Raw genomic sequence first — 27,806 nt, 5'->3', positions numbered from 1 at the left:
TACTTTTGCATTCAAACTTTATTTTGGTAAAATCATACAATAATTGCACAGCTGAGTCTTTTCCCATGCTGTGCATTAGCCTCTAAGCTAGTACAGAAAGCAAAGTCTAAGTTTAAAGAGCTCTGGGTTTTTCCTCCTCAGGGTACTGAGCAAGTGGTGGTTGTCGCCTAGTCTTCCTGTGGTCAGGCTAGTAGTTAATGTGCTGCTACTGTGGGAAACACTACTGCAGCTGAGACCTGCTCAATACTCTGAGGGAACACAATCACCAGAGGTGCCATATGCAAATGCAACAATAGAGAATAAACCACGTTTTTGTTTTTTAAAGATTGTCATATGCCAGACATTCACTGGATTTAAAAAAATATATAAATCAGGTCAAATTAGAATAAAGAGTTCTTATAAACAATGCACACAATTAGAGAATCCTGAACAGTTCTGCACCGATAGATTTAGGAAAATTTGATTTTGCTCTTTTGACAACTTTAATTCCAAACCTTGGCATGTTTGATTAATTCCATTTTTCTTTTTGCAGGCCAATTTCACCATCTAATATTTAGAGATGTCAGGGCCCGAGGCCTTGAAACGGCTGTGGATATTATCATTATTGACCGAGTCCAATATGTCTTAAACATTAAAAAGCTCACACTACCCCGAAATATATAATTTTTTTCACGCATACAGGTGACATTCAACATTCAAGTGCCAGTGTTTTTGTTACCGTCTTTTGGTCAAGTTTCTTGTAACTTTCAAAGAATCACTTTGAGGCTTACAAAAATAAATATTTCTCAAAAATGCTTAATAAATTACACAAAACTAGCAGCAAAAGTAGAATCTAGAAATCTGTGTGCAAATGGCTAAATTCCCTAACTGCTAAATCCCCTGGTCCCAAATAAATCCTGGTTAAATGTTGAGAACCCTTCCCCTTTGTAAACAAGCTGCGTTTTTTCACAATCTCCTCACACACAATATTTGGAAGCTTAAGGACACGTATTCAAGACATTTATATAAAACTCTAGATGTGCAATAAAATAACTTTTGTAAAACTTGATGGGCACAACAACAAACAAGGGCCTACACACCGAAAATCAAGTAGCACCTTTCAATCCAAGTTCTCACTGTCAGTGCATCCGCTTTTAAAGTGAATACATTTATTTTTTTAGTTTTCAAAAGGCACAATACACTTAAGAAACGTAGTGCACTTAGAGATTCTCAAATGTCCCCATCTCTCCTCCTCTCGTTGGCTCGCGTTATTTGAGAGGAAAAGCCTCGTCTGGTCGGTCAGAACCATTGCTTTATACACATCTAAAGCAGACTACCTCCCAGAGTTGACAGTATGCATGTACCATAAGGAAGGGGACAACAGTCCCCAGTCTTTGGCCACCTCCACAGCTACAGTAAAGAGGAATGGAAACCAAAGCAATGGTGGTGCACTGATAACGTGCGCCCTAACCCTTGACCTTCACCCCATAACCCCGGCGGCAACTGTCCTGCTGTCCAGTGCCTTTGCTTTCTGACTGGTTAACCCTTAGTGATGGACCTCCTACTGCTTCTGTCTCTGATAGATGAACCATGCGCCTCCAACACAGCTTGAAAAGAGAAAATGTTTGTAATTAAGTTAAGCCTGCGACTCAGTTTATTTGTCTTATATCTCCTTGACCAAAAAACAAAACACTAGCATGCGTAGAATACCGGCTCGGCGGTCAACGGTAAGACTGTTTAATGTTAACGCCGCGCCACACTGTCCCCCCCTGACGCTATAGCCGCGCCACACTGTCCCCCCCTGACGCTATCATCACCCCCCCCCCCCGGTCCTTGTGCAGCCATTTCGAACTTCACTTCCAAGATGGCGGACATTTTTTGTTTTGATACATGTTTGTAGAAGAAACATTTCACTCAAAAAACACTGCCAGATTTACAATACCACGCGCGTGTGCCCGCTCTTCAAATGTAAACAAACTAAATAACACTGCCCAGTTAATGTAGCTAGCGGGAAGTAACTTACTAGCTGCCATAACATTGTCAAGTCAATTCATTCAGTGTTTCTGTTTGAATTAAACCCCAGTGTGTGTTTGTTAGCACTGATTTTAACGACTTTCCGTATTAAGAGATCACAACTGGAATGGCTTTTGGAAAGACTACCGTATCCTTAGAGGAGCCTATCCAGGATAGAGTGAGCGAAAAAATTAAAAAGTAATCGAACTCTTCGTCCCTTTAAGATTAGAATACAGTTATTAGCCACACTGAGTACGGCCCAGTGAGGTCGGACGCTACAATGATGTTAGCTGTTTGAACTCGGGTTTGAACTCGATAAAAGGCTACATGATGACCCTGCGACAATTTTGAAAGGTTCAAATGGATTCATGACTCCAGCGAGCCACAATGCCCCCAGTGTTTGCCAAGGTTTGATTAAGTACAAGCTTGTTTTTTTTCCTTCTATGCTTCTTTTTTCACCAAAAAAATAAAATACAATTTAGAGCTCTTGGCCACATTCATTTGGTGAAATGACAACAGAATTAGTCCTGTCTAAATTCAAAAGGCACAGTACATTAACATACAAATGATCCTCAGGTTATTCTTTTAGTTTCTTATTTTTGTTTATACAAAGAAAAAAGGAGTTGCTGTTTTGAACAACAAAAGTCTGAGTTGCTATATCAGACCATACATGTCAGCATCCTTACATGCGCACTGTTCTTTTTATCTTAAAAGTGTGCAAATCTCTGCTCTTCTCCAGTGGATTGGCACCACGCTGGTTATATCTTCGCGTTGCGTCGTTCTCCATGTGAGAGAAGCGAAGGGGCAGAGAATCTTGATGTGTGTAATGTACTGTGTGTCAGTGAAACTACACAGGGTTGAGTGAGCGGGGGTATTTTAGTCTGGCGTAGTCAACATGTGGTTTCTGTGAAGGGATCGGTTTGGTTGGCGTGGCAACCGGGTTTCTATGACTAGTTGCCCCACCAGTCGGTTCCACTACCGGAGTGACTGTAGTTGCCACCATAGCCGGCGTCGTTGCCGCCATAGGAGTTCCCGCCTCCAAAGCCACCTGGGAAGGACAGAGGTCGAGGGTCAGTAGATTCTTATGATAGATTCATTCAGTAATTCACATACAGCTATAAAAACATGAATTCCAAATTATCATGGATAAAAACTAAGAGGACATTTGGAAAGGCACTTCAAACGGTTCTGAACAGGGCCTAGCGCTTACCTCCACCAAATCCGCCACGGCTTCCTCCTCCGTAACCCCCAGTGCGTGGGCCACCGCGCCCACCACCACCGCCGAAGCCGCCGCCGCCGCCGGGTGTCTGACGGTAGTCCCTGGCACCGAATCCACCAGAGGAGAATCTAGCGGAGAGAGAGAACAAAAGTTTATACACACAGAACATGTAGCTATTCTCCTTTCTTGAGAATCTCCTTTCAGATCTAAAATCATGGATGGTCCATTAATGTCCCTGAAAAAGTTTGTGTGTGTGCACCTCTTGGAGCGTCCGCGTCCCGTGTTGCCCTTGTGCTGGTTCTCATAACCCAGGCTCTCCAGCCAGGACGGTACCTCCTGCTTGGCCTCCACCAGGATGTCCAGCAGGTCTTTGGTGATGTTGCTGTTCTTGTCGTTGAAGAACGATGTGGCCAGACCTACACACGCAGACAGGTCTCAATACTCTACACACACAGATCATGCAGTGCAACTCTCCAGGGCATGCGGTGGAATGAGCAATTTCACTTCTTGAAAGACTTATGGCTTCTTAAAAACACAATTCATGCAGTGTGTGATCTTATGTAATATAATAGTGTAGTTTTACTGTTTATCCGGAGTTATTCTCGTTTCTACAACTTGTAGCTTAGTCTGTTCGGGCTAGCTACCATCCCAGTCGTATCAGAAGTGACTCACAGAGGCGCATGGCCAACACACACAACACCGTTATTCACTGGCACCAGTGTGGTAATGTACTGTCCAACACAACGGGACAATCTACCGTTGTGCAGAGCTATGCAAGGGGAGCACACCATTCTCATTATACAACCAACCGAATGTCATTGACAACAGAACCTGATACACAAGGTGAGTGACACACATGTGACCTAGCTATTACTATCAATATGTGAATCCAAGACTAATTTGGTGATTTACCTGTTTAGTCTGGGTCATGTTAATTATGCAGCAATGTTTCCCCCTCAAACACTAGTCCCACTCACCCAGGTTCCCCACGCGGCCTGTACGACCGATACGGTGGACATACTCCTCTATGTCGCTGGGCAGGTCAAAGTTGATGACGTGCTTGACGTTAGAGATGTCCAAACCCCGCGCAGCCACCTGGGGGTGAAGACAGAGGGAAATATAATGCAACCAGCAATGGGGAAAACCTTTCAGGTGGTGATCGACGTTACGGATGTAATAGCTTCAATATAAATCCTGATACGTTTTAATGCGAGTAGGATGAAAAGGGGAAAATGACATCACTATGTCTGTTGACAGAGGGTGTGTGTGTGTTGCCGTACTGCGGTGGCCACCAGAATGGGGCAGCGACCAGAGCGGAACTGGTTCAGCGCCTCCTCTCGGTCTCTCTGGGAGCGATCACCGTGGATACTGGTGCAGGCGTAGCCCTCGCGATACAGAAAGTCCTCCAGGGCGTCCGCTCCCTTCTTGGTCTCCACAAACACCAACGTCAGAGACTCCTTACCTAGACAGAGTGCGGAAGAGATGGAGTGAGAGTGTGATCGAAAGAGGAAAATAAAAAAATAAAATGTTGAGTACTTAGCTTACAGGCTATGAGCAGGAAAAAGACTTCAGACAATGAGAGGGGCGATGGGAGCAGGAAATAAAAATGGTGCTGCGCATACAGAGCAGGTGCTGGTAGGGTGACCACATGTCCCACATGGTGCAGGACAGTCCCGCATTTTGGCCCTTTACAAGAGACTTGTTGGAATGTCTGACAGTCACAGCACTTGTTACAAGATATACATCATAAGGATGTGGTACTGGTGATGTTAAACACTTCTCCAATTGTTGTTGAGGTCTGATATTCAGCGCAGCACAAGATGGGATGTAGGCCTACGTTATATCTTCAACCAATCACATTTGTCAAATCCTTTAGTGCTAAATTCCAGCTAAACTTTGAGTGGACAGTTTACTTACAAAAAGAATGCTAACAAAGAGCTACAAAAGAAAGTAGGCCTAAATAGCCGTATTAAACTGAAAGGTAATTGTCAAACTTTGAGGCTCTCCATTCTCATTACTTGCTTATTCAGCATACACTACATGGCCAAAAGTATGTGGACACCTGCTCGTCAAACCTCTCACCCCAAAATCATGGGCATAAATATAGAGTTGGTCCCTCCTTTGCTGCTATAACAGCCTCCACTCTTCTGGGAAGGCTTTCCACTAGATGTTGGATATTTTGCTGCGGGGACTTGCTTCCATTCAGCCACAAAACCATTAGTGAGGTCGGGCACTGATGTTGGGCGATTAGGCCTAGCTCGCAGTGGGTCGTTCCAAAGGTGTTCAATGGGGTTGAGGTCAGGGCTCTCTGTGCAGGTCAGTCAAGTTCTTCCACACCAATCTCGACAAACCATTTCTGTATGGACCTCGCTTTGTGCACAGGGGCATTGTCATGCTGAAACAGGAAAGGGCCTTCCCCAAACTGTTGCCAAGCCCAAACCATGAAAAACAGCCCCAGACCATTATTCCTCCTCTACCTAACTTCACAGTTGGCACTATGCATTGGGGCAGGTAGCGTTCTCCTGGCATCCGCCAAACCCAGATTTGTCCGTCGGACTGCCAGACCCAGATTTGTCCGTCGGACTCCAGAGAACGCGATTCCACTGCTCCAGAGTCCAACGGTGGCAAGCTTCACCATTGTCGCCACTCCAGCCGACGCTAGGCATTGCTCATAGTGATCTTAGGCTTGTGTGCGGCTGCTCGGCCATGGAAACCCATTTCATGAAGCTCCCAACGAACAGTTATTGTGCTGATGTTGCTTCCAGAGGCAGTTTAGAACTCGGTAGTGAGGACAGACGATTTTTACGCCCTACGCACTCGGCGGTCCCGTTCTGTGAGCTTGTATGGCCTACCACTTCGGGGCTGAGCAGTTGCCACGTTGAAAGTCACTGAGCTCTTCAGTACGGACCATTCTACTGACAATGTTTGTCTATGGAGATTGCATGGCTGTGTGCTCGATTTTATACACCTGGTGTAGCTGAAATAGCCGAATACACCAATTTGAAGGGGGTGTCCAAATACTTTTGGCCATGTAGTGTATTTGCTGCTACTTCACTCAATTTATTTTTAGGTTGACGGCAAAACGGATGTATTTAACGAGAACACGACGGTAAATGCCGTAGAGCCTGGCGGTGAATGCCACGGTAGATGGGACTTGCCGCCGAAGTTCAAATATTTCAACTTTAGCCGTAGCATTGTTTTCTACCGGATGTTGATTTGCATTGTTTGTTTACTGAAACCACCACAACAACGCATACCATCATGCTGGCTTTTGCAGTCACCATATTTTTTACTTTCTTGTCCCGCTATGCCAACTGGTATGACGGTTTTTGCATCCCTCGTCTAAACGCAGCATAACTGTTTTACATTCCGAGACCAACCAGAAATGTTTCCTTGGCCAAATAGTGCCAGATTTTCATAAAAAACAGCCACAGTCTCTTTCCGCATTACCACACAAGAGTAGGCGCTTCAATTAGCTTGTTCGGTGCAGCGGAAGGCGGATGTGTGTGTCGTGGGTAATTTTTATTTTATTAATGTAGGCTACAGTCCCGCAAAATCATCCTGTTGTCCCGCATTTGGGTATTTTAAACGTGGTCACCCTATAAAATCACTGGTGGTGTGACCGACCTCATCACCATGGAAAAAAGAAACAAATGGCAACTGAAAAATGGAAGCCAGGGGAGCAAAAGCAGCTTTGCTTTCACTGACAAATTATTAAGTTCAACTGTTTTGCACAGTTTACAGAGTTATGCCAAATGTCCTCATATCAGAATTAGCCAACTGTCCCATAACTCAAAATGTCCTCACAGCCATTTGGAATGGTTCTAGCAAATGAGTAGTCTTAATGTTTTGTCTACAGTGGACCAACACTGCATTAATAGCTATCGGAGCACACGCTAAATGGTGAAACTGGATGGAGGGGTGGATAGGGGGCATGGTTGACATTCTCTGATCACCCTACGCCTGTTTCTAAATTTACATTTTTAATTTTAGTCATTTAGCAGACGCTCTTATCCAGAGCGACTTACAGCGGCAGCATTCAGTAACAGGTAGGCAGGTGGGCCGAGTTTGGGTATGGTTGGCATGGCAACAATGAGCGATGAAGAGGCCAGGACCAGGTTTGTGTGTCTTGAAAATGCATCCTGCCTTCCTTGGAATAATTGCTGATTTGACATGTTAGGATAGTTGAAGGCTAGAAGCATATGGCAAAAACATTCACCTATCCAGTCATAATATCAGTGCTAACCTCACAGAAGAAAGGAGTGTTTTCTAAATATTCAAACATGGCTTGGATATCAACATGCAGGTCTACCGTTTCCTAAACTCGGTCCTCGGGACCCCAAGGGGTGCATGTTTTGTTCTTTGCCCTAGCACTACACAGCTGATTCAAATAACCAACTAATCATCAAGCTTTGATTATTTGAATCAGCTGTTCCTAAAATGTTAAACTTCATATTCATCATGTTTTGTAGTAAAAAAGATAAGTGTTTCCAATGACAACCAACTGGTTAAACACCGATGTCATCGGAAACTCATCTTTTCCACAAAACATAGAAACACACCATTTTCACATATGCTGATGGTGGAGATGAATATCAAGTGGGAAAAAAGGGTGACATTTCCCTTTAACGTAGATGGACTAAACCTACTTTTATAGGAGACGCAGCTCCTTTTGACAGTTGACTAACAGTGTAGCTCAGTTTCCAAAGGCAACAGCCCAACGTGTCCTTAATATATCCCTACGTGTGTGTAACACCCAGACAGTAACACCAATCCAAAAACACCAAAGCTGTGCTCCAATTAACAGCCTCCTTTGAGGATGGTAAACATTACTGCTGGTTCTAATGACAGGGTTGGCCAACACTGGTCCTGGAGGGCTGTAATGGTGTCATTTAGACTAAAATAGTGTCTTGGTGTCGGGATGGAACAAAAGCCTGCATCCCACAGCTCTCCAGGCCTGGAGTTGCCCACCCTGACCTAAGGGTAGGATTGGCCCTGAGACTGCAAGCATTATGTCTGGCCCTAAAGCTCTTTTGAGAAATTCTGAAAGGAGAAAGAGGGCTGTGAGCCAGGGGAGGGAAGAGGATGGAGTGGGATGTGATGTTTGGGAGGGTCAGACTGAGGGTTGTAGTACCATAATAATACTTACCGGGTGTCACTGCAGCCTCCTGAACATCAGGAGCATCACTGGGGATGACTAAATAAAACCAAACCGCCCAGTAAAGTAAACCAAAGGAAGTGTGGAGTAACTTAACAGTTCTTAAATATGTAATAACTAGCACTTTCCCCATCAACCACCCTCCATTTCACCCAGGGGAGAATGGTGAAGGTTCATCATGCCAACTAGTTTAGGAGAACCGTGTCCATGGGGATGTTAATTTACTTTGTCAAACAGACTAACAGATGGCTGGGGGTGGGGGCAAGGGAAAAGGCTAACAAATGTACCCTTTTAGATAAACACCAGTTGTGTCATCAATTAGTTTCAATACATCTGTGACTGAACCAATGATTTATATATACACATTAGTTGACTGATACGGGGCGCTGTGTTGAAGACACCGTGCCGCCATCTTGGCACTCCCCCAGCATTGTAAAAAATATTTTGGAAGCTATAGAAATGCATTTCTTAATGTCTACATTTGTTTTTGCCACATTTGTGCTATGACTACACACTTTAAATTATATTTTCAGACAAAATATATAAACACGTTACTCTGATTACTACAACACAAAATACATGTAACTGTCATTGAATCATTTAATTGAAATACTGTAGAATTCCATTCATTCCTATGGAGGACTACTCTTACTGGGGAGTGCCAATATGGCTGGCCGGTGGCTTCAAAGCCTCTCAATGACCAACACATAGCACCAGCAATCCAGGGTTTATATACATCATTGGACTGAACGTTATACCTGTGTGAATTATGGAGTTTGGTGTGAGAACGTGACGTGTGTAAAGGGTTTGAGGGTTATGGGGTAGAGTTGTCTTCGTTGGTTCGTGTGTGTGTTCCTTACCTGTAGCGTTGAGCAGGTCCAGGAGGAAGGACCTCTTGTCGCCGTCCTCCACCCACACCACCTTCTGGGTGATGTTCTCTGAGGTGGAGCCCACGCGGCCCACGGCCAGGAAGATATAGTCCTCCAGGAAATCACGCGCCAGCATCTATACCCAGTCAGAAACACACACATTTTACATTTACATTTTAGTCATTTAGCAGATGCTCTTATCCAGAGCGACTTACAGTTAAGTGAGTGCATATATTTTTCATACTGGCCTCCTATGGGAATTGAACCCACAACACTGGCGTTGCAAGTGCCATGCTCTACCAACTGAGCTACAGGAGGCCAGTCACCCCCAGTCAGAAACGCACACACCCCCCCAGTCAGAAACACACACACACACCCCCAGTCAGAAACACACACACACCCCCCCAGTCAGAAACACACACACACACCCCCAGTCAGAAACACACACACACCCCCCCAGTCAGAAACACACACACACACCCCCCCAGTCAGAAACACACACACACACCCCCCAGTCAGAAACACACACACACCCCCACCCAGTCAGAAACACACACACACACCCCCCAACCCAGTCAGAAACACACACACACCCCCAGTCAGAAACCCACACACACACACCCCCCAGTCAGAAACACACACACACACCCCCCAGTCAGAAACACACACACCCCCACCCCAACCCCAGTCAGAAACCCCCACACACACACCCCCAGTCAGAAACCCACACACACACACCCCCAGTCAGAAACCCACACACACACACCCCCCAGTCAGACACCCACACACACACCCCCAGTCAGAAACCCACACACACACACCCCCCCAGTCAGAAACCCACACACACACACACACCCCCAGTCAGAAACCCACACACACACACACACCCCCAGTCAGAAACACACACACACACACACCCCCCAGTCAGAAACACACACACACACCCCCCAGTCAGAAACACACACACACACACCCCCCAGTCAGAAACCCACACACACACACACCCCCAGTCAGAAACCCACACACACACCCCCAGTCAGAAACACACACACACACCCCCCCAGTCAGAAACCCACACACACACACCCCCAGAGTGTGTTACTCAAGCTTGCATTACTACTGGTACATGTGTGTACCTGGATCTCCTTGGGGAAGGTAGCGCTGAACATCATGGTCTGACGGATGCCTTTAGGGGGCATGGTGTCCTGCTCCACGATGCGTCTGATCTGGGGCTCAAAACCCATGTCCAACATCCTGTCAGCCTCATCCAACACCAGGTAGCTGACAGGGATGACAGAAACGGCTCACTTAGCACTCTGGTCACTTACTTATGTTAGTGTTAGACAAAGCATTAGCCAACTCATTATCATTAGCACTAGCCAACTCGTTAGCAATAGTTAACTTGTTAGCTTTAGCCAACTCTTCAGCGTTAGCCAATTCGTTAGTGTTAGCGTCTGCCCCACTCACTTGCAGTAGTCGAGGCCGATCTTGCCCCTCTCCATCATGTCCACCAGGCGACCGGGTGTGGCCACCAGAAGGTGGCAGCCTCGCTCCAGGTCTCTGATCTGCTGGCCGATGTCAGCTCCTCCGTACACCACACAGGGACGCACGCGGGAGCGGTACGCAAACTACAGGGATAAGAGATGCACAGGACAGTTCAGAACACTAGTATAGCCATAATTCAGTATTAACCATCACCCTTTCATTGTCTATGGAGTATCGTTCTATAACAGAAGTTACCGAGATTAACATCTGACTGTAGAACACACTCATGGTAACTTGATGCGCATTCATTTCGATAAGATATCACATTATACCAGTGATTGAGGATAGAACCAGAAGACGAGAAACATTCTGGCACCGAAGACATAGCACTGGGAATTTTGTCCCTCCATAACACACGAGTACAGGGAAACAGTGTGCATGCCAAGAAAATAGGTAGATATTTTCTTTATCTAGCGGCAATCATTCATCAACCTGTTTGGAATCAGTAACCTTCAGGTCACCAACCAGTTCATCTTCCTTAGCCACCACAAGGCTACTCTACTATACTGGTGCCACTACAAGATCATTCATGCTCTGTCCATCGTGTATGGGTTTGTCTGTGGGTGCAGTTTTAGCCCATACCTTTCTGGACTCTTCGTAGATCTGCAGGGCCAGTTCTCTGGTGGGAGCCAGGACCAGAGAGAGAGGATACTGCTTACGGCGCCCATATTTACCGCTGTCCTGTGGAGGGAAGCAACAAGTGTTGGTCAACCTCAGCACACCGAATAAATAAATAGCACACATGCAAGTCGGGGGGGGCAATTGAATTGCGTTCACAGAAAAGCAGCGTTTCAGATTGATGGGAAAACTCAACGTTGCAGTCTGCTCGTGTGTGTGAGTGTACCTGTCCGTTCTTGCCAGCCGCCGCAGCGTCTCCAGGCCCCTGTGTGTAGATCTGGCTCAGCACTGGCACCAGGAAGGCTGCAGTCTTACCAGAGCCTGAGGAGAGGAACATTCAGTCATTTACTCAATAAAATAATCATTCATTTCTGCTGGTCTAAAAGATAGCAAGCGATAGAAAGAAAATCCCAAAACATGTTTTAAATTCATAGTATATTTAGCTCAATTTGTAATGCAAGAGAATCAAATTAAAGACACTAAAACAGGCTCAATTCCATTTGATCCTCTAGCGAGCCCTTCCGCTACCATCTACCCCTTTAAAGTAAAGTTTCATTCATTCATTCTCTTACCAGTCTGAGCACAGGCCATGAGGTCCCTCTTGGACTTGATGACCGGGATAGCGTATTTCTGGACGGGGGTGGGCCGCGTGTAGTGGGTTAGGGCAATGTTGCTCATGATGATCTCACCCATGTCCACATCATGAAACTGAAATACCAAAACACAGGCGCTGTTAGACTTCTACTCTGTTTACTTTTGTCAATAAGAGTCACTTGAAAGTGTTCCATATACAGTGTTGCCCTTGATCTACATGACAATTGTTGACGTAAAACCAGTGATGTAAGTGACTTACACTATCGATGTGTGGCGGGCAGTTGGATCCAGTGGCCTCCACAGGAATGTCGTCGTATTTCTCAAAGTTAATACCCGTGTTCCCGCTTGAGAACAGCTCTCTGGATGAGCGGAAAAAGATTGGGTTAGAGGACATCACATTAGACAACACCTAACAGGACTCTTTAAAAAGTCATCAAAAATTGCTGAACACTCCTATTGCACACTCCCAGCTGTAAGAGTGAGTCTAAGATCAATGTGGTTGAGTATGCTTATATAAACGGCACACTTAAAGTTGTAGAACTCCTAGACACACAGGTTTGGCCAATGTAACAGTTGAGAGGAGAAGAGTGAGACTCACGCTTCCAGTCGTTCGTTGGCGGGGCTGGGTTTGGACCAGTCCTCATCGTCCCTGGAGTCTTCCTGCCAGCGGTTGTTGCCTCCACCGCCATAACCTCCACGCTGATAACTACACACAGATACACTGCTCAACACACTTCAATCATGAGCTGTCTGAAACACACACACACACACCTACTTGTATGGCTAAATACATTCCGCTGAGTGGTACTTACCCTCCTCTGCCCCCTGATGATCCACGGTCGCTGTAGAAGGAAGACTTGCCCCTCCCTCCAAAGCTGTTATAGGCCGCGTCTTGTCTGGGAGTACCTCCCCAGCCTACACCATCTTGTCCACCACCAAACCCTGGCGAGGGAGAGTGGATAGCTCAGCGAGTAACAGAGGCTACATTCCTCATCCGTCTCGCATGCAGGAATGGTCTACCACCATTACAATATTGCTTGGGAAGCAAACAGTCATTTTGGTAAATGGATTTGATTGATTGGATCGAATGATTGGAGTATAGGTTAGACAATCTGCAGGGACGTTTTTTTTCTGTACCTTTCCAGTATTGTCTGTGTATTTTATCAATAATACGTATAGCTATACGTTGTAACTAAAGCAGTCTGATTTGTATTAAGTATTTTATTCGTACATTATTTCCATTGCTGGTGACTCAAGGAAATTCTGCCTCTGCAGATAGTCTATTATTAGTAGTCATTACTAGAATTACCGAGTAAAAATTAGTCTATATGCACAGTAGGATCTAGAGGACCAGATCTAGAGCATAATACAATACCTACTACTTGTCTCAGTCTAATAGTATTGGTAATTACTAGTATTACTGCGGAATAGATAAATACAATTTGGCACAGTAGGTTTCCCCACCTGCGATGTGCATTGGCTGATTAAACGAGGCGCCACCCATGCTGTTACCGCGGAAGCTGCCACGCCCACCTCTGTCATTTCGGGGAGGCCCGCCGCGTCCCCCGAAGCCCGCATTGCTGTTGTCATGGTAACCATTGGCAAAGCCATTGCTGCGTCCGCCGTCCCATCCTCCTGGAGAGTCTTCATGGACAGGGTGAGGGGAATGAAAGGAAGAGAGGGATGATGAGACGGAGGTAGAGAAAGTGTACTATGGGGTTGTCATGTTATCAGACTACGAAGGGGATAGATTGGACTCCCAGGCCCACAGACAAAGACTCCCTTCAATTTTTACAAAATCAGTTCCCATCACCCTCCTTTCAATGGAAAATTAAACATTGGATTTGGCAAAGCTAGTGACTATTGGTCAAAGGACTTAGAAAACTCAATTTTAGAGATTCAACCTTGAAAAAAGGGAGGCCAACTTACTGAACTTGGCGGTATGAGTTCACAACAGTGAACATCTCTGCAAAATGCAGAGTACCTACACTTCAAAAGAATCCTACAATAACCCATTTTCCATATTTTCCCAAATACAAGGTCAGGCCCCTGTCTGAGGTGGGGACATTTACCACAGCGATCTGCCCAGCTCTGCATGCTGGCTGTCTCATCTTTCCCATCGGTGGCAACACCATTATCAGTGTGGGCTTGGGAGGAGGCTGAGGAGGGCTGGTCAGAGGACCGTTTAGGGTTTCACCACTGCCAGAAGTGACAAACAGCCCAAACCCATAGGGGTTCTTTCACTTCAAGGTGGTAAAGCTTTAGATAAAAGGTAGCCTAGGGAGAGATTATCCTAAATATGTACACTGCTCAAAAAAATTAAGGGAACACTTAAATAACACATCCTAGATCTGAATGAAATAATCTTATTAAATACTTTTTTCTTTACATAGTTGAATGTGCTGACTACAAAATCACACAAAAATTATCGTATGTATCAACCCATGGAGGTCTGGATTTGGAGTCACCCTCAAAATTAAAGTGGAAAACCACACTACAGGCTGATCCAACTTTGATGTAATGTCCTTAAAACAAGTCAAAATTAGGCTCAGTAGTGTGTGTGGCCTCCACGTGCCTGTATGACCTCCCTACAACGCCTGGGCATGCTCCTGATGAGGTGGCGGATGGTCTCCTGAGGGATCTCCTCCCAGACCTGGACTAAAGCATCCGCCAACTCCTGGACAGTCTGTGGTGCAACGTGGCGTTGGTGGATGGAGCGAGACATGATGTCCCAGATGTGCTCAATTGGATTCAGGTCTGGGGAACGGGCGGGCCAGTCCATAGCATCAATGCCTTCCTCTTGCAGGAACTGCTGACACACTCCAGCCACATGAGGTCTAGCATTGTCTTGCATTAGGAGGAACCCAGGGCCAACCGCACCAGCATATGGTCTCACAAGGGGTCTGAGGATCTCATCTCGGTACCTAATGGCAGTCAGGCTACCTCTGGCGAGCACATGGAGGGATGTGCGGCCCCCCAAAGAAATGCCACCCCACACCATGACTGACCCACCGCCAAACCGGTCATGCTGGAGGATGTTGCAGGCAGCAGAACGTTCTCCACGACGTCTCCAGACTCTGTCACGTGCTCAGTGTGAACCTGCTTTCATCTGTGAAAAGCACAGGGCTTTTCATTTTGCAGGGCTCTGGCAGTGCTCCTCCTGCTCCTCCTTGCAAAGGCGGAGGTAGCAGTCCTGCTGCTGGGTTGTTGCCCTCCTACGGCCTCCTCCACGTCTCCTGATTTACTGGCCTGTCTCCTGGTAGCACCTCCATGCTCTGGACACTAAGCTGACAGACACAGCAAACCTTCTTGCCACAGCTCGCATTGATGTGCCATCCTGGATGAGCTGCACTACCTGAGCCACTTGTGTGGGTTGTAGACTCCGTCTCATGCTACCACTAGAGTGAAAGCACCGCCAGCATTCAAAAGTGACCAAAACATCAGCCAGGAAGCATAGGAACTGAGAAGTGGTCTGTGGTCACCACCTGCAAAACCAGTCCTTTATTGGGGGTGTCTTGCTAATTGCCTATAATTTTTGTATTATCAATCAGTGTTGCTTCCTAAGTGGACAGTTTGATTTCACAGAAGTGTGATTGACTTGGAGTTACATTGTGTTGTTTAAGTGTTCCCTTTATTTTTTTGAGCAGTGTAGTAAGAGGCAGCTTCCACATCCACCTGTGGGTCCTCAGGGGCTCCTTCAGCGCCAGATTTCACACACACACGGCAAACTTAATGTGGTGAATACACACACCAGCTGATGCTTCAGACCAGGCCTAGTGCTGTGGACGAACACACACTGTTCATATCCCTGTGCACTATGCAAACAGCGCTAGCCAGTAGCCACATTCTGCAGGATCAAAGATTACCATTCAGAAGCATTGCTAAGAAACTGAGTCAGCTAGTTTCAAGTTGGACAAGGGGTCCAGAAATACTTGTTAATGTAGCCTAGTCCTCTATTGACGCAAACTGTGCATTAACGCAAAGGATGCAATGACGTGTAACTCAAATTGATGCAGGCTGAATGAGCTAGATTAATAAAGACAACACTGTAGAAATTACTTGAGTTGAAGACTCCAACCGTAAGCAATATACTACATGAAAGTATAGAGTGGCTTGGCCAATGTTCAATCTGACAGTAAAATTAGCAGGTCGTCTGCTTACCCTTTATAGAGGGACTATTTCTGGACAGTAGAGTTAACACAGCAGACCAAATGAAGGTGGAAGGATACAGGAATCAATTCATAACCAATCAGGATTCAGATCAGTCACCATCTACAGCAGCACACTGCAAGCTCTGACATCACTATGCAAGGCATAATGCCAAAGACAAGCTAAGCCTTTACATCTAAGCTGCACAATTTCAGACCCCACCAAGTTACGCAGGTGTTTCCTTGGGCAATTACAGTGCCTATTGGAAGGATTCCAAGTAATGGCTTCTAGCTATTTAAGCTCAAATATGCTACATTTCCTTCATACGGGAGTCCCTGCTTTGATTCCATTCAATTTGTACACTCCTAGAATGTTCTGAAGGCAGTAAATACTACATACCAAAAGGTTAGTTTTGATACAGCTGTATTCCTACTGCAGATACACAACATAAGGATGTTAGCATTGAGCATACCGCAGCTCCCATTGGCATTAGTAATACAGCCATACTTGCGACACAGGGCAGAATCTCACAAGAAATATCAATTTCAAAAACAAACATGCACCAGAAGCAAGCTACTGCATACTAGAACACACAGCTTTGACACCAGTCTATGCCTGCATATTCTCAAGTGATACCCTATTTCCAGTAGTGGGAATTGGGTGTGATGTTTTCTATGGGGAATAGCCTACATGTCATGCAGGTACATAGGTATACCATTTCTGTCTGACCAGACCCCACTGTTGAAGTGGTAAAAGACTAGCTCCTGAGAGGCCAGTCTTGGATAACCTAAGCAGAGGTACAGGGGAAGGAGTCTATAAAAACAGATTCTCCTTCCATAAGTTGGCTGATGCAATACGAGTAGGTTGACATGACACTAATAGTTACCGGTCATACAGTCATCCCATCCAGGTGTATTAATTTTGTGTCTTTGGTGACGTTGAGGGTACTGCTTAGGAGAAACTATTAGGGACACTACATATTGTAAAGGCTTTCGAGTTACAGTACAGAACATACTGTGGGTTAGAATATGTGCAAGATTGCACATTCGGTGCATTCCAAAACAAGATTAAAAATGTAAATTGCCCAATACAGCTAGCTCATCATTGAAAGTAGCGTAGAAATTAGATGTGCTGCAATGTCAGCTAAAACAGACAAATCTAACGCATTGGCCTAGATGGCAGCTGCTGGTATCATATCCTGTTCTGTCTCAAATATAATTTTTAAGCAGCATCTCAGCAAAACCAGCAGAGAAACGCACATTACTTATGTTTGAAGCTGGGTGTCGCATTGTTTTTCAAAAGTCTAGGCCTCTTCACATTGGGTTCCATATACACAGATTCAGCTTAGGTTTGTGGAATCTGTGCACCTGGAACACCCCACATTGGTGTTTCTGGTGTGTAAAAGGCCATTTCATGCAACTAGAAATGCAGGGTGCCCTCAGCACAAAAGGCGACGGAAGGGACTTACAGAAGTTCACTGGAGGTGGCACTGAATAACCGTACTGTCTACCAGAGGAATAAGCATTTTCTGTTGTGGAATTAAAAAAAAGAAAATAATAATGTCACAAAAGTGTGAGATTACGCTAACCCAAGACAAACTCTATAACATGATTAACAAGCTGTTCCATTGGGATATACTCTGGCTCTGACATTTAAGATTTTCCACAACTTCTCAGAGGAAAGTCAGTGCTAGCCTATTTAGCATGAGGATATTTTCTTAGAACACAGACTTGTCTTTCCCTTAAGAATATTGTGATCTGTTGGACCCAGTGGGCAGCAAGCAATTATCACAAAACTGGCATATTTCCAAATCCAACAATCCTGGTGTGCAGGTAATTCAGAAATGGCAGAGAGAAGGTCTATGATTTATCTTTTGCATTAACTACAAGTATTTTTTTGGGACCGGTCTAGTTACCCGCCTTGTCAGAATTGATTGTAAGAACTACTTTGAAGCAAAGTATCGTCGAGATCTCCTCTCATGGGTCTTCTCATGGGCATACAAAAAGAGCTTGTTGGTTGTCTATATAAAGCACAATGACAATGCTAGCCATCAAGACCGTCCATCCTCCAATTGGTTATATTGCGGGCATGTGATATGTCGCTGATCATTTGAAGTTCAAACTTTTTTTTTTTTTTTTAAACTAGTCGCCACAATTGAAAGTCTTAGGACTTGTGTATAGTATCCTCTGCAATTTTTGGTGTATGCATCTCAAGGGTTCAGACTTCTTTGACATGTGACCCATTTATCATGACCCCACCATGTATAAAAAAAAAAAAAAAAGTTTACTTTATTTTTTATTTTATTGGAGCTAGGACAGTCAAATTGTTTAACTGATTTGTAATAATATTTAAATCTGAAGGAATTATGGTTTGAAATGCATCAGAAAGGTATTGGGAAGTTCAGGAAAACAGGCAATTGTGTATGATCTTCTGTGTAGAAAAGATCATTGATGTTATTTTCCACCAGTCCTATCCACTCTGTTCTAAGGGATTCTGAGGGAAACAGAAGACGTGTTCCTGAGAGCCTCATCTTTCAGTGATGGGGTCATAATATTTTGTAGCTTAAACCGTTAGCTCCACATTTGTAGGAAGAAAACAGAAACCGCTCTTTTTTTATTACAACCGCGTTTAGCGGCTACAGGAGTTGACTCATGTAACCTCGGCTGTATGAACCAAGTGCAACACCCCCCAATCACAAGGTTGGACAACAAAACATTGTCTTTTGATTGACAATTGAGCAAATTAGAATTAAGCTGCTGGAAGCTTTCACTGTAGTTCAGCTCATCTGGGAGTGAGGAGTCAGTGTTGGTAGATGTGCACCAGTCAAATGCCCTGTAACATATAATAATATGCCATTTAGCAGACGCTTTTATCCAAAGCGACTTAGTCATGTGTGCATACATTTTTACGTATGGGTGGTCCCGGGGATCGAACCCACTACCCTGGCGTTACAAGCGCCATGCTCTACCAATTGAGCTACAGAGCACCTGTCTTTTAGCAACCTCAATAACTTTCTCTAGGTCAGCAGTTCCCAGCGATATTTTGAGGAAAATAATTATTTGAGCTTTTGACTGTGAGCTTGTGGTTCTCGGGAAGGAAAAGGTTGGGAAACGCTGTTCTAGGATACCGGAATTTCTTGTAGAAGTCCTTATATCCCCATTTGAATGCATAAGGCACATTTCCAGTTGCAACTCACTGGATCGACACTCCTAATTGTAGCATGTGTGCTGTTCAGTTTATTTTTATAAACAGTAGGTAGAAGGACTGACGTGTGATCTGATTGCTGAAGTGGGGTCGTGAATGACAATGAGCGATAAGGTCCCTGAATGGAAGAGCAGCAATAGTCCAGCGTTAAGTATTCCAGGTCATGTGAACATAATTTTTTGATTATTTCCACGCCTGTGCGCCAAGAGTTGTTAGTCAAGAAAGACACAAAAATCAGGTTGCACGTCATTGCTACGACAGTGCAGTAATATCTAACAAGTAATATCTAACAATTTCACAACATATACCCAATACACAAACATCTAAGTAAAGAATGGAATTAAGAATATATACATATGGACAAGCAATGGCAGAGCGGCATGGACTAAGATACAGTAGAATATTCTAGAATACAGTATATACATATGAGATGAGTAATGCAAGATATGTAAACATTATTAAAGTGACTAGTGTTCAATAGGCAGCAGCAGCCTCTAATGTGCTAGTGATGGCTATTTAACAGTCTGATGGCCTTGAGATAGAAGCTGTTTTTCATTCTCTCTGTCCCAGCTTTGATGCACCTGTACTGACCTCACCTTCTGGGTGAACAGGCAGTGGCTTGGGTGGTTGATGTCCTTGATCTTTTTGGCCTTCCTGTGACATCGGGTGCTGTAGGTGTCCTGGAGGGCGGGTAGTTTGCCCCCTTTAATGCGTTCAGCAGACCGCACCACCCTCTGGAGAGCCCTGCGGTTGCGGGCGGTGCAGTTGCCGTACCAGGTGGTGATACAGCCCGACAGGATGCTCTCAATTGTGCATCTGTAAAAGTTTGTGAGGGTTTTAGGTACCAAGCCAAATTTCTTCAGCCTCCTGAGGTTGAAGAGGCTCTGTTGCGCCTTCTTCACCACACTGTCTGCGTGGGTGGACCATTTCAGTTTGTCAGGAAAGTGTACACCAAGGAACTTGAAGCTTTCCACCTTCTCCACTGCGGTCCCGTCGGTGTGGATAGGGGCATGCTCCCTCTGCTGTCTCCTGAAGTCCACGATCAGCTCCTTCGATTTGATGACGTTGAGGGAGATGTTATTTTCCTGGTACCACTCCGCCAGGGCCCTCACCTCCTCCCTGTGGGCTGTCTCATCGTTGTTGGTAATCAGGCCTACTACCGTTGTCGTCTGCCAACTTGATGATTAAGTTGGAAGCGTGCGTGGCCACGCAGTCATGGGTGAACAGGGAGTACAGGAGGGGGCTGAGCACGCACCCTTGTGGGGCTCCTGTGTTGAGGATCAGCGTAGTGGAGGTGTTGTTTCCTACCTTCACCACCTGGGGGTGGCCCGTCAGGAAGTCCAGGACCCAGTTGTATAGGGCGGGGTTCAGACCCAGGGCCTCGAGCTTTACTATGTGTTGAATGCTGAGCTATAGTCAATTAACAACATTCTTACATAGGTATTCCTCTTGTCCAGATGGGATAGGAAAGTGTGCAGTGTGATGGCGATTGCATCGTCTGTGGATCTATTGAAGTGGGTCTAGGGTGACAGGTAAGGTAGAGGTGATATGACTTGACTAGTCTCTCAAAGCACTTCATGATGACAGAGCTGAGTGCTACGGGGCGATTGTCATTTAGTTCAGTTACCTTTGCTTTCTTGGGTACAGGAACAATGGTGGCCATCTTGAAGCATGTGGGGACAGCAGACTGGGATAGGGAGAGATTGAATATGTCTGTAAAAACACCAGCCAGCTGGTCTGCGCATGCTCTGAGGATGCGGCTAGGGATTCCGTCTGGGCCGGCAGCCTTGCGGGGGTTAACATACTTAAACGTCTTACTCTCGTCGGCCACGGAGAAGGAGAGCCCACAGTAGTGGGCTGCGTCGGTGGTACTGTGTTATCCTCAAAGCGGGCGAAGGTGTTTAGCTTGTCCAGAAGCGAGACGTCGGTGACGTGGCTGGTTTTCCTTTTGTAGTCCGTGATTGTCTGTAGACCCTGCCACATACGTCTCGTGTCTGAGCCGTTGAATTGCGACTCCACTTTGTCTCTATACTGATGTTTTGCCAGTTTAATTGCCTTGCGGAGTGAGTAGCTACACTGTTTGTATTCTGCCATATTCCCAGTCACATTGCCATGGTTAATGCGGTGGTTCGCCCTTTCAGTTTTGCGCGACTGCTGCCATCTATCCACGGTTTCTGGTTAGGGTAGGTTTTAATAGTCACAGTGGGCACAACATCTCCTATACACTTCCTGATAAACTCAGTCACTGTTTCAGTGTATTCGTCAAAATTATTTTCGCAAGCTACCCAGAACATATCCCAGTCCGTGTGATCAAAACAATCTTGAAGCGTGGATTCCGACTGGTCACACCAGCGTTGAATAGTCCTTAGCACAGGTACTTCCTGTTTGAGTTTCTGCCTATAGGAAGGGAGGACTTGAGTTCCTGTATGTTCCTACAATTACACCATGAGTCGTTAATCATGAAACACACACCTCTGCCCTTCTGCTTCCCGGAGAGATATTTATTTCTGTCTGCGCGATGAACTGAGAACCCATCTGGCTGGACCGATTTCGGCAGAATATCCCCAGAGACCCATGTTTCCGTGAAACAAAGTATGTTACAGGCCCTGATGTCTCTAGAAAGAAATCCTTGCCCTGAGCTCGTCGACTTTGTTATCCAAAGACTGAACATTAGCGAGTAGTATACTTGGAAGCGGTGGGTGGTGTGCGCGCCTCCTAAGTCGAACCAGCAGGCTGCTCCGAGTGCCTCTCCTACGCCGACAATGTTTTGGGTCAGCCGCTGGAATCAGTTCAATTGTCCTGGGGAGAGCAAACAAAGGATCTGCTTCGGGAAAGTCATATTCCGGGTCGTAATGCTGGTGAGTTACCGCCGCTCTGATATCCAGTAGTTTTTCACGGTTGTATGTAATGATACAAAACACTGAGCTAATAATGTAAAGAATACATAAAACAAAATAACGTTAAGTTTCCTAAGAGCTAGTCGCGAGGCCGCCATCTTCATCGGCACCAGGTTACACTATATACTAAATTTGACAGTCCGCAATAATCTAACGAATTCAAGGCTTATGAAATTATACCACGGCTAAATACATGTATAAGCCCTCCACAACCATAAGACCCACTAATAAATACATGCTTTTTTGCAATAATCACTGATCTGACTTTCAAGTCTATGAAAATGCACTTTGTTACAAATTTAACCAGAACCAGGCATACTGCACATTCACTATAATGACTAACTTCTTGTAGCAGGCATTATAGAAAATAACAGGTCTCAAGCACAAGCCCACATGCTAGTGAGTAACCAGCTAATCTTTATATTTCAAGTTCAGCTAACTTGGATCGACTTGCTAGATAACGAGGTAGAACAGTTATGTGTTATGAACACACTTCTGTCCATCTCCAACTGTTTGAACAGCATGCTAGCCTGTCCAATTTGTTCAAATGTTGAAATCAAGTGGCCTACCTTATTTTGCCAATAATTTAAATAAAATTGTGTTTTATGCTTACTACACATTTATAAAAACAGACAAGACAACTAGTATAAAATTTCTGCTCAGTATCAGACTAATTCTGTGCTTCAGTTGCACTTCTCCACTCTCATTCTATCAGCAGACAGCGCTCTGACTGGATGTGTAGCTACATTTATTTTAGTTGTGTAGCCTACTTTTCTCTGGTCAAACGCAAGATTAACTTAAAAAACGGGAAATGTAGCTGGCTTCTTTCTATGACAAACAGAAATATTGTTTTAGCAAAGACCTTGCTTTTTAACTGCATTGAATATTAAAATGGAGAACATGGGAGATTTTTTTAGACAACCCTGAATCCCAATTCTGCACTTGTACACCCCTCCCCACCCATTTAAAATGAATGGAATGGTATAAGGTAGTTTCCACTTTTCCTTTTAAATCCATTAAGGGAAGTGACCAAGTGCACAAGGGTAGGCCTATAGAATTGGGACATGGTAACAATCGTCAGAAGATCTCGCCCAGTGTGAGTCTGTACTGTAACCAATAACTCTGGTAATACAAGTGAGCGCTGATGTCTTGTATGTGATTTACTGGGTGTCAAAGACAACACTTACCGTTTTTGGAAACCTCTTTGTTCCTCAAGTGAGGTGGAATGTAACGCCCTAGGAACAGTGGAAAATGTTAGGACTATCCGTTTTCACGTTGAGAAACAAATTGTATGGTAAAGTCATCAATGAAAATCGCCACAATGAGCTACACTGAATGTTAATTCTTGTGCTGGAAAATTTGAAAAAAGTCACCTAGTTAGAAAAATAAATATGAACTTCTCTGACAAATAGTCACAACAAGCCACCTCTACATGTTAACCCCCTAGCAAATTGTTAAAATTGCTCTGGGAAAGAGGATTTGCCAAATTACTAAACAAATGTATTATGGCACCTTGTATGCTATTAGTAAATAATTACAGTATCTAAGAGATCATTCTGCTATGAACATCTGTGCTTATAACATTTGAGATAAAATTATGTTTATGTGAATACTTACTGCCGGTGCCTCCTCTCTGTCCGTCAGAGTTCAAGTCTAGACCAGCAAGCTGAAAACACATAAAAATACTGTTGAGTGCATCGTGTGATTTTACCACAAGCATGGTCAATTACAACCAAGGGGTGAATTAATACTTCCAAATCTGATGGAGCGAAGTGCCCCAAAAAAAAGTCTGACGCTTGGCATTCAGGACAAATACTTCAATCTTGGTTTCATCAGACCAGAGCATCTTGTTTCTCATGGTCTGATTCCTTTAGGTGCCTTTTGGCAAACTCCAAGCAGGCTGTCATGTGGCTTTTACTGAGGAGTGGCTTCCGTCTGGCCACTCTACCATAAAGGCCTGATTGGTGGAGTGCTGCAGAGATGGTTTTCCTTCTGGAAGGTTATCCCATCTCCACAGAGGACCTCTGGAGCTCTGTCAGAGTGCCCATTGGGTTCTTGGTCACCTCCCTGACCAAGGCCCTTCTCCCCTGATTGCTCGGTTTGGCTGGGCGGCCAGCTCAAGGAAGAGTATTGGTGGTTCCAAACTTCTTCCATTTAAGAATGATAGAGGCCACTGTGTTCTTGGGGACCTTCAATGCGGCAGACTTTTTTATACCCTTTCCCAGATCTGTGCCTCAACACAATCCTGTCTCGGAGCTCTACGGACAATTCCTTCAACCTCATGGCTTGGTTTATGCTCTGACATGCACTGTCAACTGTGGGCCCTTATATAGACATGTATGTGCCTTTCCAAAACATGTCCAATCAATTGAATTTACCACAGGTGGACTCCAATCAAGTTATAGAAAAATCTCAAGGATGATCAATGGAAACAGGATGCACCTGAGCTCAATTTCGTGTCTCATAGCAAAGAGTCTGAATACCTATGTAAATAAGGTATGTTGTGTATTTTTTTTATGAATTTGCAAAAATTTCAAAAAACCTGTTTTCGCTTTGTCACTATGGGGTATTGTGTGTAGATTGATGTCGGTCCCCACCAGACACCTTCATGACACGCAGGTTAAAATACCAAAACCAACTATATTAGTTTGGGGACAGGTAAAAAAAAAAAAAAAGAACATGAAACACGCATGGACATTTAGCTAGCTTGCTGTTGCTAGCTAATTTGTCCTGGGAGATAAACATTTTCAGATCAAGCATAAATTGAGAGAATGCCAAGAGTGTGCAAAGCTGTCATCAATGCAAAGGGTGGCTACTTTGAAGAATATCAAATATATTTAGATTTGTTTAACACTTTGTTGGTTACTACATGACTCCATACGTGTTATATCATAGTTTTGATGTCTTCACTATTATTCTACAATGTAGAAAATAGTAAAAAAAAAAAAAAAAAAAAACCTTGAATGAGTAGGTGTCCAAACTTTTGACTGATACTGTATACATTTGTTACTGCTCGACTAAAACAACCTGTCGACCAACAGCCTAACGACCAAAAAAATAGACTAATTGGGGTCAGCCCTACTCCTCGTTCATCTTTCTTCTTCTGTGGATTTTATTGGTGGTTGGCAACCAACTACATGCATTAGCAAGTTATATTTTAGCACCTACCTACACAGACGCACACAACAGGTTTGGTCAGCCTGTTACATGCCGACCAGACTGCCCACTTTGCGTGCGCTGCAAAATAAATGTACACATACACATTAGTCAATAATGTCATCCAAACTGCTCGTGAGCATCTGCGTAGCCAAGTGCTAAAATAGAAATTGGTTCTATTTTAGATGCTTGAGGCACTGCAAGTCCCGCCTCTCCCATTTCCTCATTGCTTTTTAGGAGCATAACATGAGTGATTGAAAGATGAACTAGGTACAGTCCAGTTGGTGGCAGTAATGCACCTTAAAGTTAGTTCCAACCGCCATATAAAGTCCACAGAAGAATGAACAAGGAGAAAAACGAACTAGGTTTCCCCTTTTTATCTGTGGATTAATTGTCAGAGTAGAGAACACATGATTTTGTATGACCCAACATGGGTCAAAATTCTACAAAGATCCAGCTAAAAAAGGACCATGTGCATTCCAAGTAAAATAACAACCCAATGTTTATTTTCCAGGACAAAATAGCTAAATTTCCATAAATGTTTCATGTGCATTTTGACCTGTCCCAAATTAATATTGTTGGTTCACAGTTGGTTTTGGTATTTTAACCTGCTTGTCATGAATGTGTCTGGTGGGGATAGACAAAATCAACACATGCACACATGACACTATCGCTTTGAACACACCGACTGTCATTGCATTTTGGTACACCAGAAGTACATTCATTTCTAATGGAATGCTGCATTTGACTTGCAGCATTGTGTAGCAGAGGCAGTTGCACAATGACCCTATTTGTGTGATCAAGACTTAGTGTATTTTCGCAAAATGGTATGCAGCATCATCTGCAAAACATTCACCTTCTGCTACCATTTATGTCTAGCCGTTAACGCATACAGTTAGATGCATATGTTCTATAAATCCAACTTACGCACCACACAGAACGCATTGCAACTGCCTCTGCAACGTAATGTAATTATGGTGTACCAAAACGCAATGTCGGTGTGATCGAGGGGTACCCCCTGACCGGTTCTGTGCATGTCTGCGTTTACTTTGTTGCACACATATCTAGATGATGCTGCATACTATTTTGCGCTATGACGCGATCGAGGCGTAACGCTTTGAACCGACTGCGTAATTGCGCAAAATAGTATGCAGCATCATCTAGATATGTGTGCAACAAAAGTCGGTGACGCAGTTGGTGTGTTCGAATCGTAGGGCCCTAGTGAATCACGTGCCACTTATCCAAGACTTATTCTGCTGTCTATATCCAAACACGATTATACCGGCGTAGTAACGTTATCTAGACCAACAACCGCATATTATAAGTTATTAAAAGAAAGTTAACTAGTTATGTTTTACATAACTAAAACCCGACATTAACTCACCAGCTAGCCAATGATAGATTGGCTTTGTAAACGCAGTCTGGAGTAGGTCACTACTCTTCACCTACAGTACTAGAGCGATTGTTATTTCCTGCGCCACGTTTCAAGACTCGACAGTTACTTTTATCGGCCGGAAAAATTTTATCAATCTAACCAGCTAGCTAGCTAACGTAAACTAGCAAACTAAAGTGAGCTGAATATGAATTGCAAGCTAGGTAGTTAACTATTTTGTAGGCTAACAAGTATTGGTTCTGTAGCTAGATAGCCAACGTTAGCTAAGGCCTAACCAAGCCTGAATAAGATTGCCGTGAGATCAACTACGCAACGACACCGGCCTGTTACGTGTAGCCACATTGCCTGGCTAGTTACATATATTAAACATTAAAATATGTATTTTTATGACTGTCAGCTAGCTAACTTACTATGCAGTTATTGATAGCAAGTGTTCACTATCGTTGAGACAAATACATTTACTAACTACCAAGTCTTATCAAAGCTGAATATCACCATACAGCTAATTTTACCGGCGACACACCAACCACCATTTTACCAGCCACATCCACGCAGTTAACTAACATTAGCTTGGCTACGAACCACTTTAGTTTGCTAGCTTAGCATAAGCGTCGCTAGCTGACGGAACGTTATTTTAGTTGTCCTAACTCCATATTTGCAAAGTTATAATTGTATTAAATAAACGAGGTAAACACTCACCTGCTGATCTAGACCATGTGGATGATCGACGACCACATGACTCATAACTAAAGATTATAGAGATTATATATCAAGAGAAAGGATTTTCTTTGTTAGCACGCTAGCTAGTTTCTTTGTAGATCACAGAATTAGTCCTAGATTCCAGTCCGTAATATGTAGCTAACTGTATGTCCTTTCAGGCAATAAAACAAATGTATTGTGTAAATAAATGTTCCTTTCTGTCAGTTTTTACGTGGTTGCAAATAAAAGTATCCACTCGAGCTGTAACCGAAACCTTCCACTGGCTTCTCCGTGGTGAAATGAAGCTAAATTA

The 27,806-nt window shown here is 44.3% G+C and overlaps 1 protein-coding gene and 1 non-coding gene across 8 annotated transcripts; both read right to left on the bottom strand.

Annotated features, from left to right (window-relative positions):
- On the bottom strand, nucleotides 1–27,803 carry ddx3xa (DEAD-box helicase 3 X-linked a). Of its 7 annotated transcripts, none has more exons than XM_041868232.2 (20): nucleotides 27,494–27,803; nucleotides 23,863–23,911; nucleotides 23,433–23,480; nucleotides 17,613–17,672; nucleotides 13,460–13,639; nucleotides 12,808–12,937; nucleotides 12,594–12,701; nucleotides 12,255–12,354; nucleotides 11,974–12,109; nucleotides 11,628–11,722; nucleotides 11,366–11,464; nucleotides 10,706–10,866; nucleotides 10,375–10,519; nucleotides 9,230–9,374; nucleotides 8,361–8,408; nucleotides 4,492–4,673; nucleotides 4,189–4,306; nucleotides 3,471–3,627; nucleotides 3,203–3,339; nucleotides 1–3,040 (listed from the first exon to the last, which is right to left on the bottom strand). In XM_041868232.2, exons 1-20 carry the CDS (start codon nucleotides 27,536–27,538, stop codon nucleotides 2,943–2,945), a joined length of 2,241 nt encoding a protein of 746 aa, XP_041724166.2. In that variant the 5' UTR covers nucleotides 27,539–27,803; the 3' UTR covers nucleotides 1–2,942. The 7 variants fall into 7 exon arrangements, with proteins under 7 accessions (XP_041724166.2, XP_041724191.2, XP_041724174.2 ...); XM_041868257.2 differs by having other exon boundaries at nucleotides 13,529–13,639; XM_041868240.2 differs by lacking the exon at nucleotides 8,361–8,408.
- LOC121556488 lies at nucleotides 11,048–11,177 on the bottom strand. Its single transcript, XR_005998179.1, has one exon. It is a non-coding gene; the product is annotated as a small nucleolar RNA SNORA57 (small nucleolar RNA).
- Nucleotides 27,804–27,806: the final 3 nt, after the last annotated feature.

Source organism: Coregonus clupeaformis, chromosome 4, assembly GCF_020615455.1.
Source record: "Coregonus clupeaformis isolate EN_2021a chromosome 4, ASM2061545v1, whole genome shotgun sequence".
Lineage (NCBI taxonomy): Eukaryota > Metazoa > Chordata > Actinopteri > Salmoniformes > Salmonidae > Coregonus > Coregonus clupeaformis.
Note: the sequence above shows the minus strand (reverse complement) of the source record. Positions and strands in the feature narration are given on the sequence as shown.

Coding starts and splice junctions, on each gene's coding strand:
- ddx3xa (XM_041868232.2), bottom strand. CDS start 27,538: ATGAGTCATGTGGTCGTCGATCATCCACATGGTCTAGATCAGCAG. Junction 12,110..12,254: donor GCCCGCCACACATCGATAGT/GTAAGTCACTTA, acceptor TTGGTATTTCAG/TTTCATGATGTGGACATGGG. Junction 3,628..4,188: donor AGGCCGCGTGGGGAACCTGG/GTGAGTGGGACT, acceptor CTGCGTGTGTAG/GTCTGGCCACATCGTTCTTC.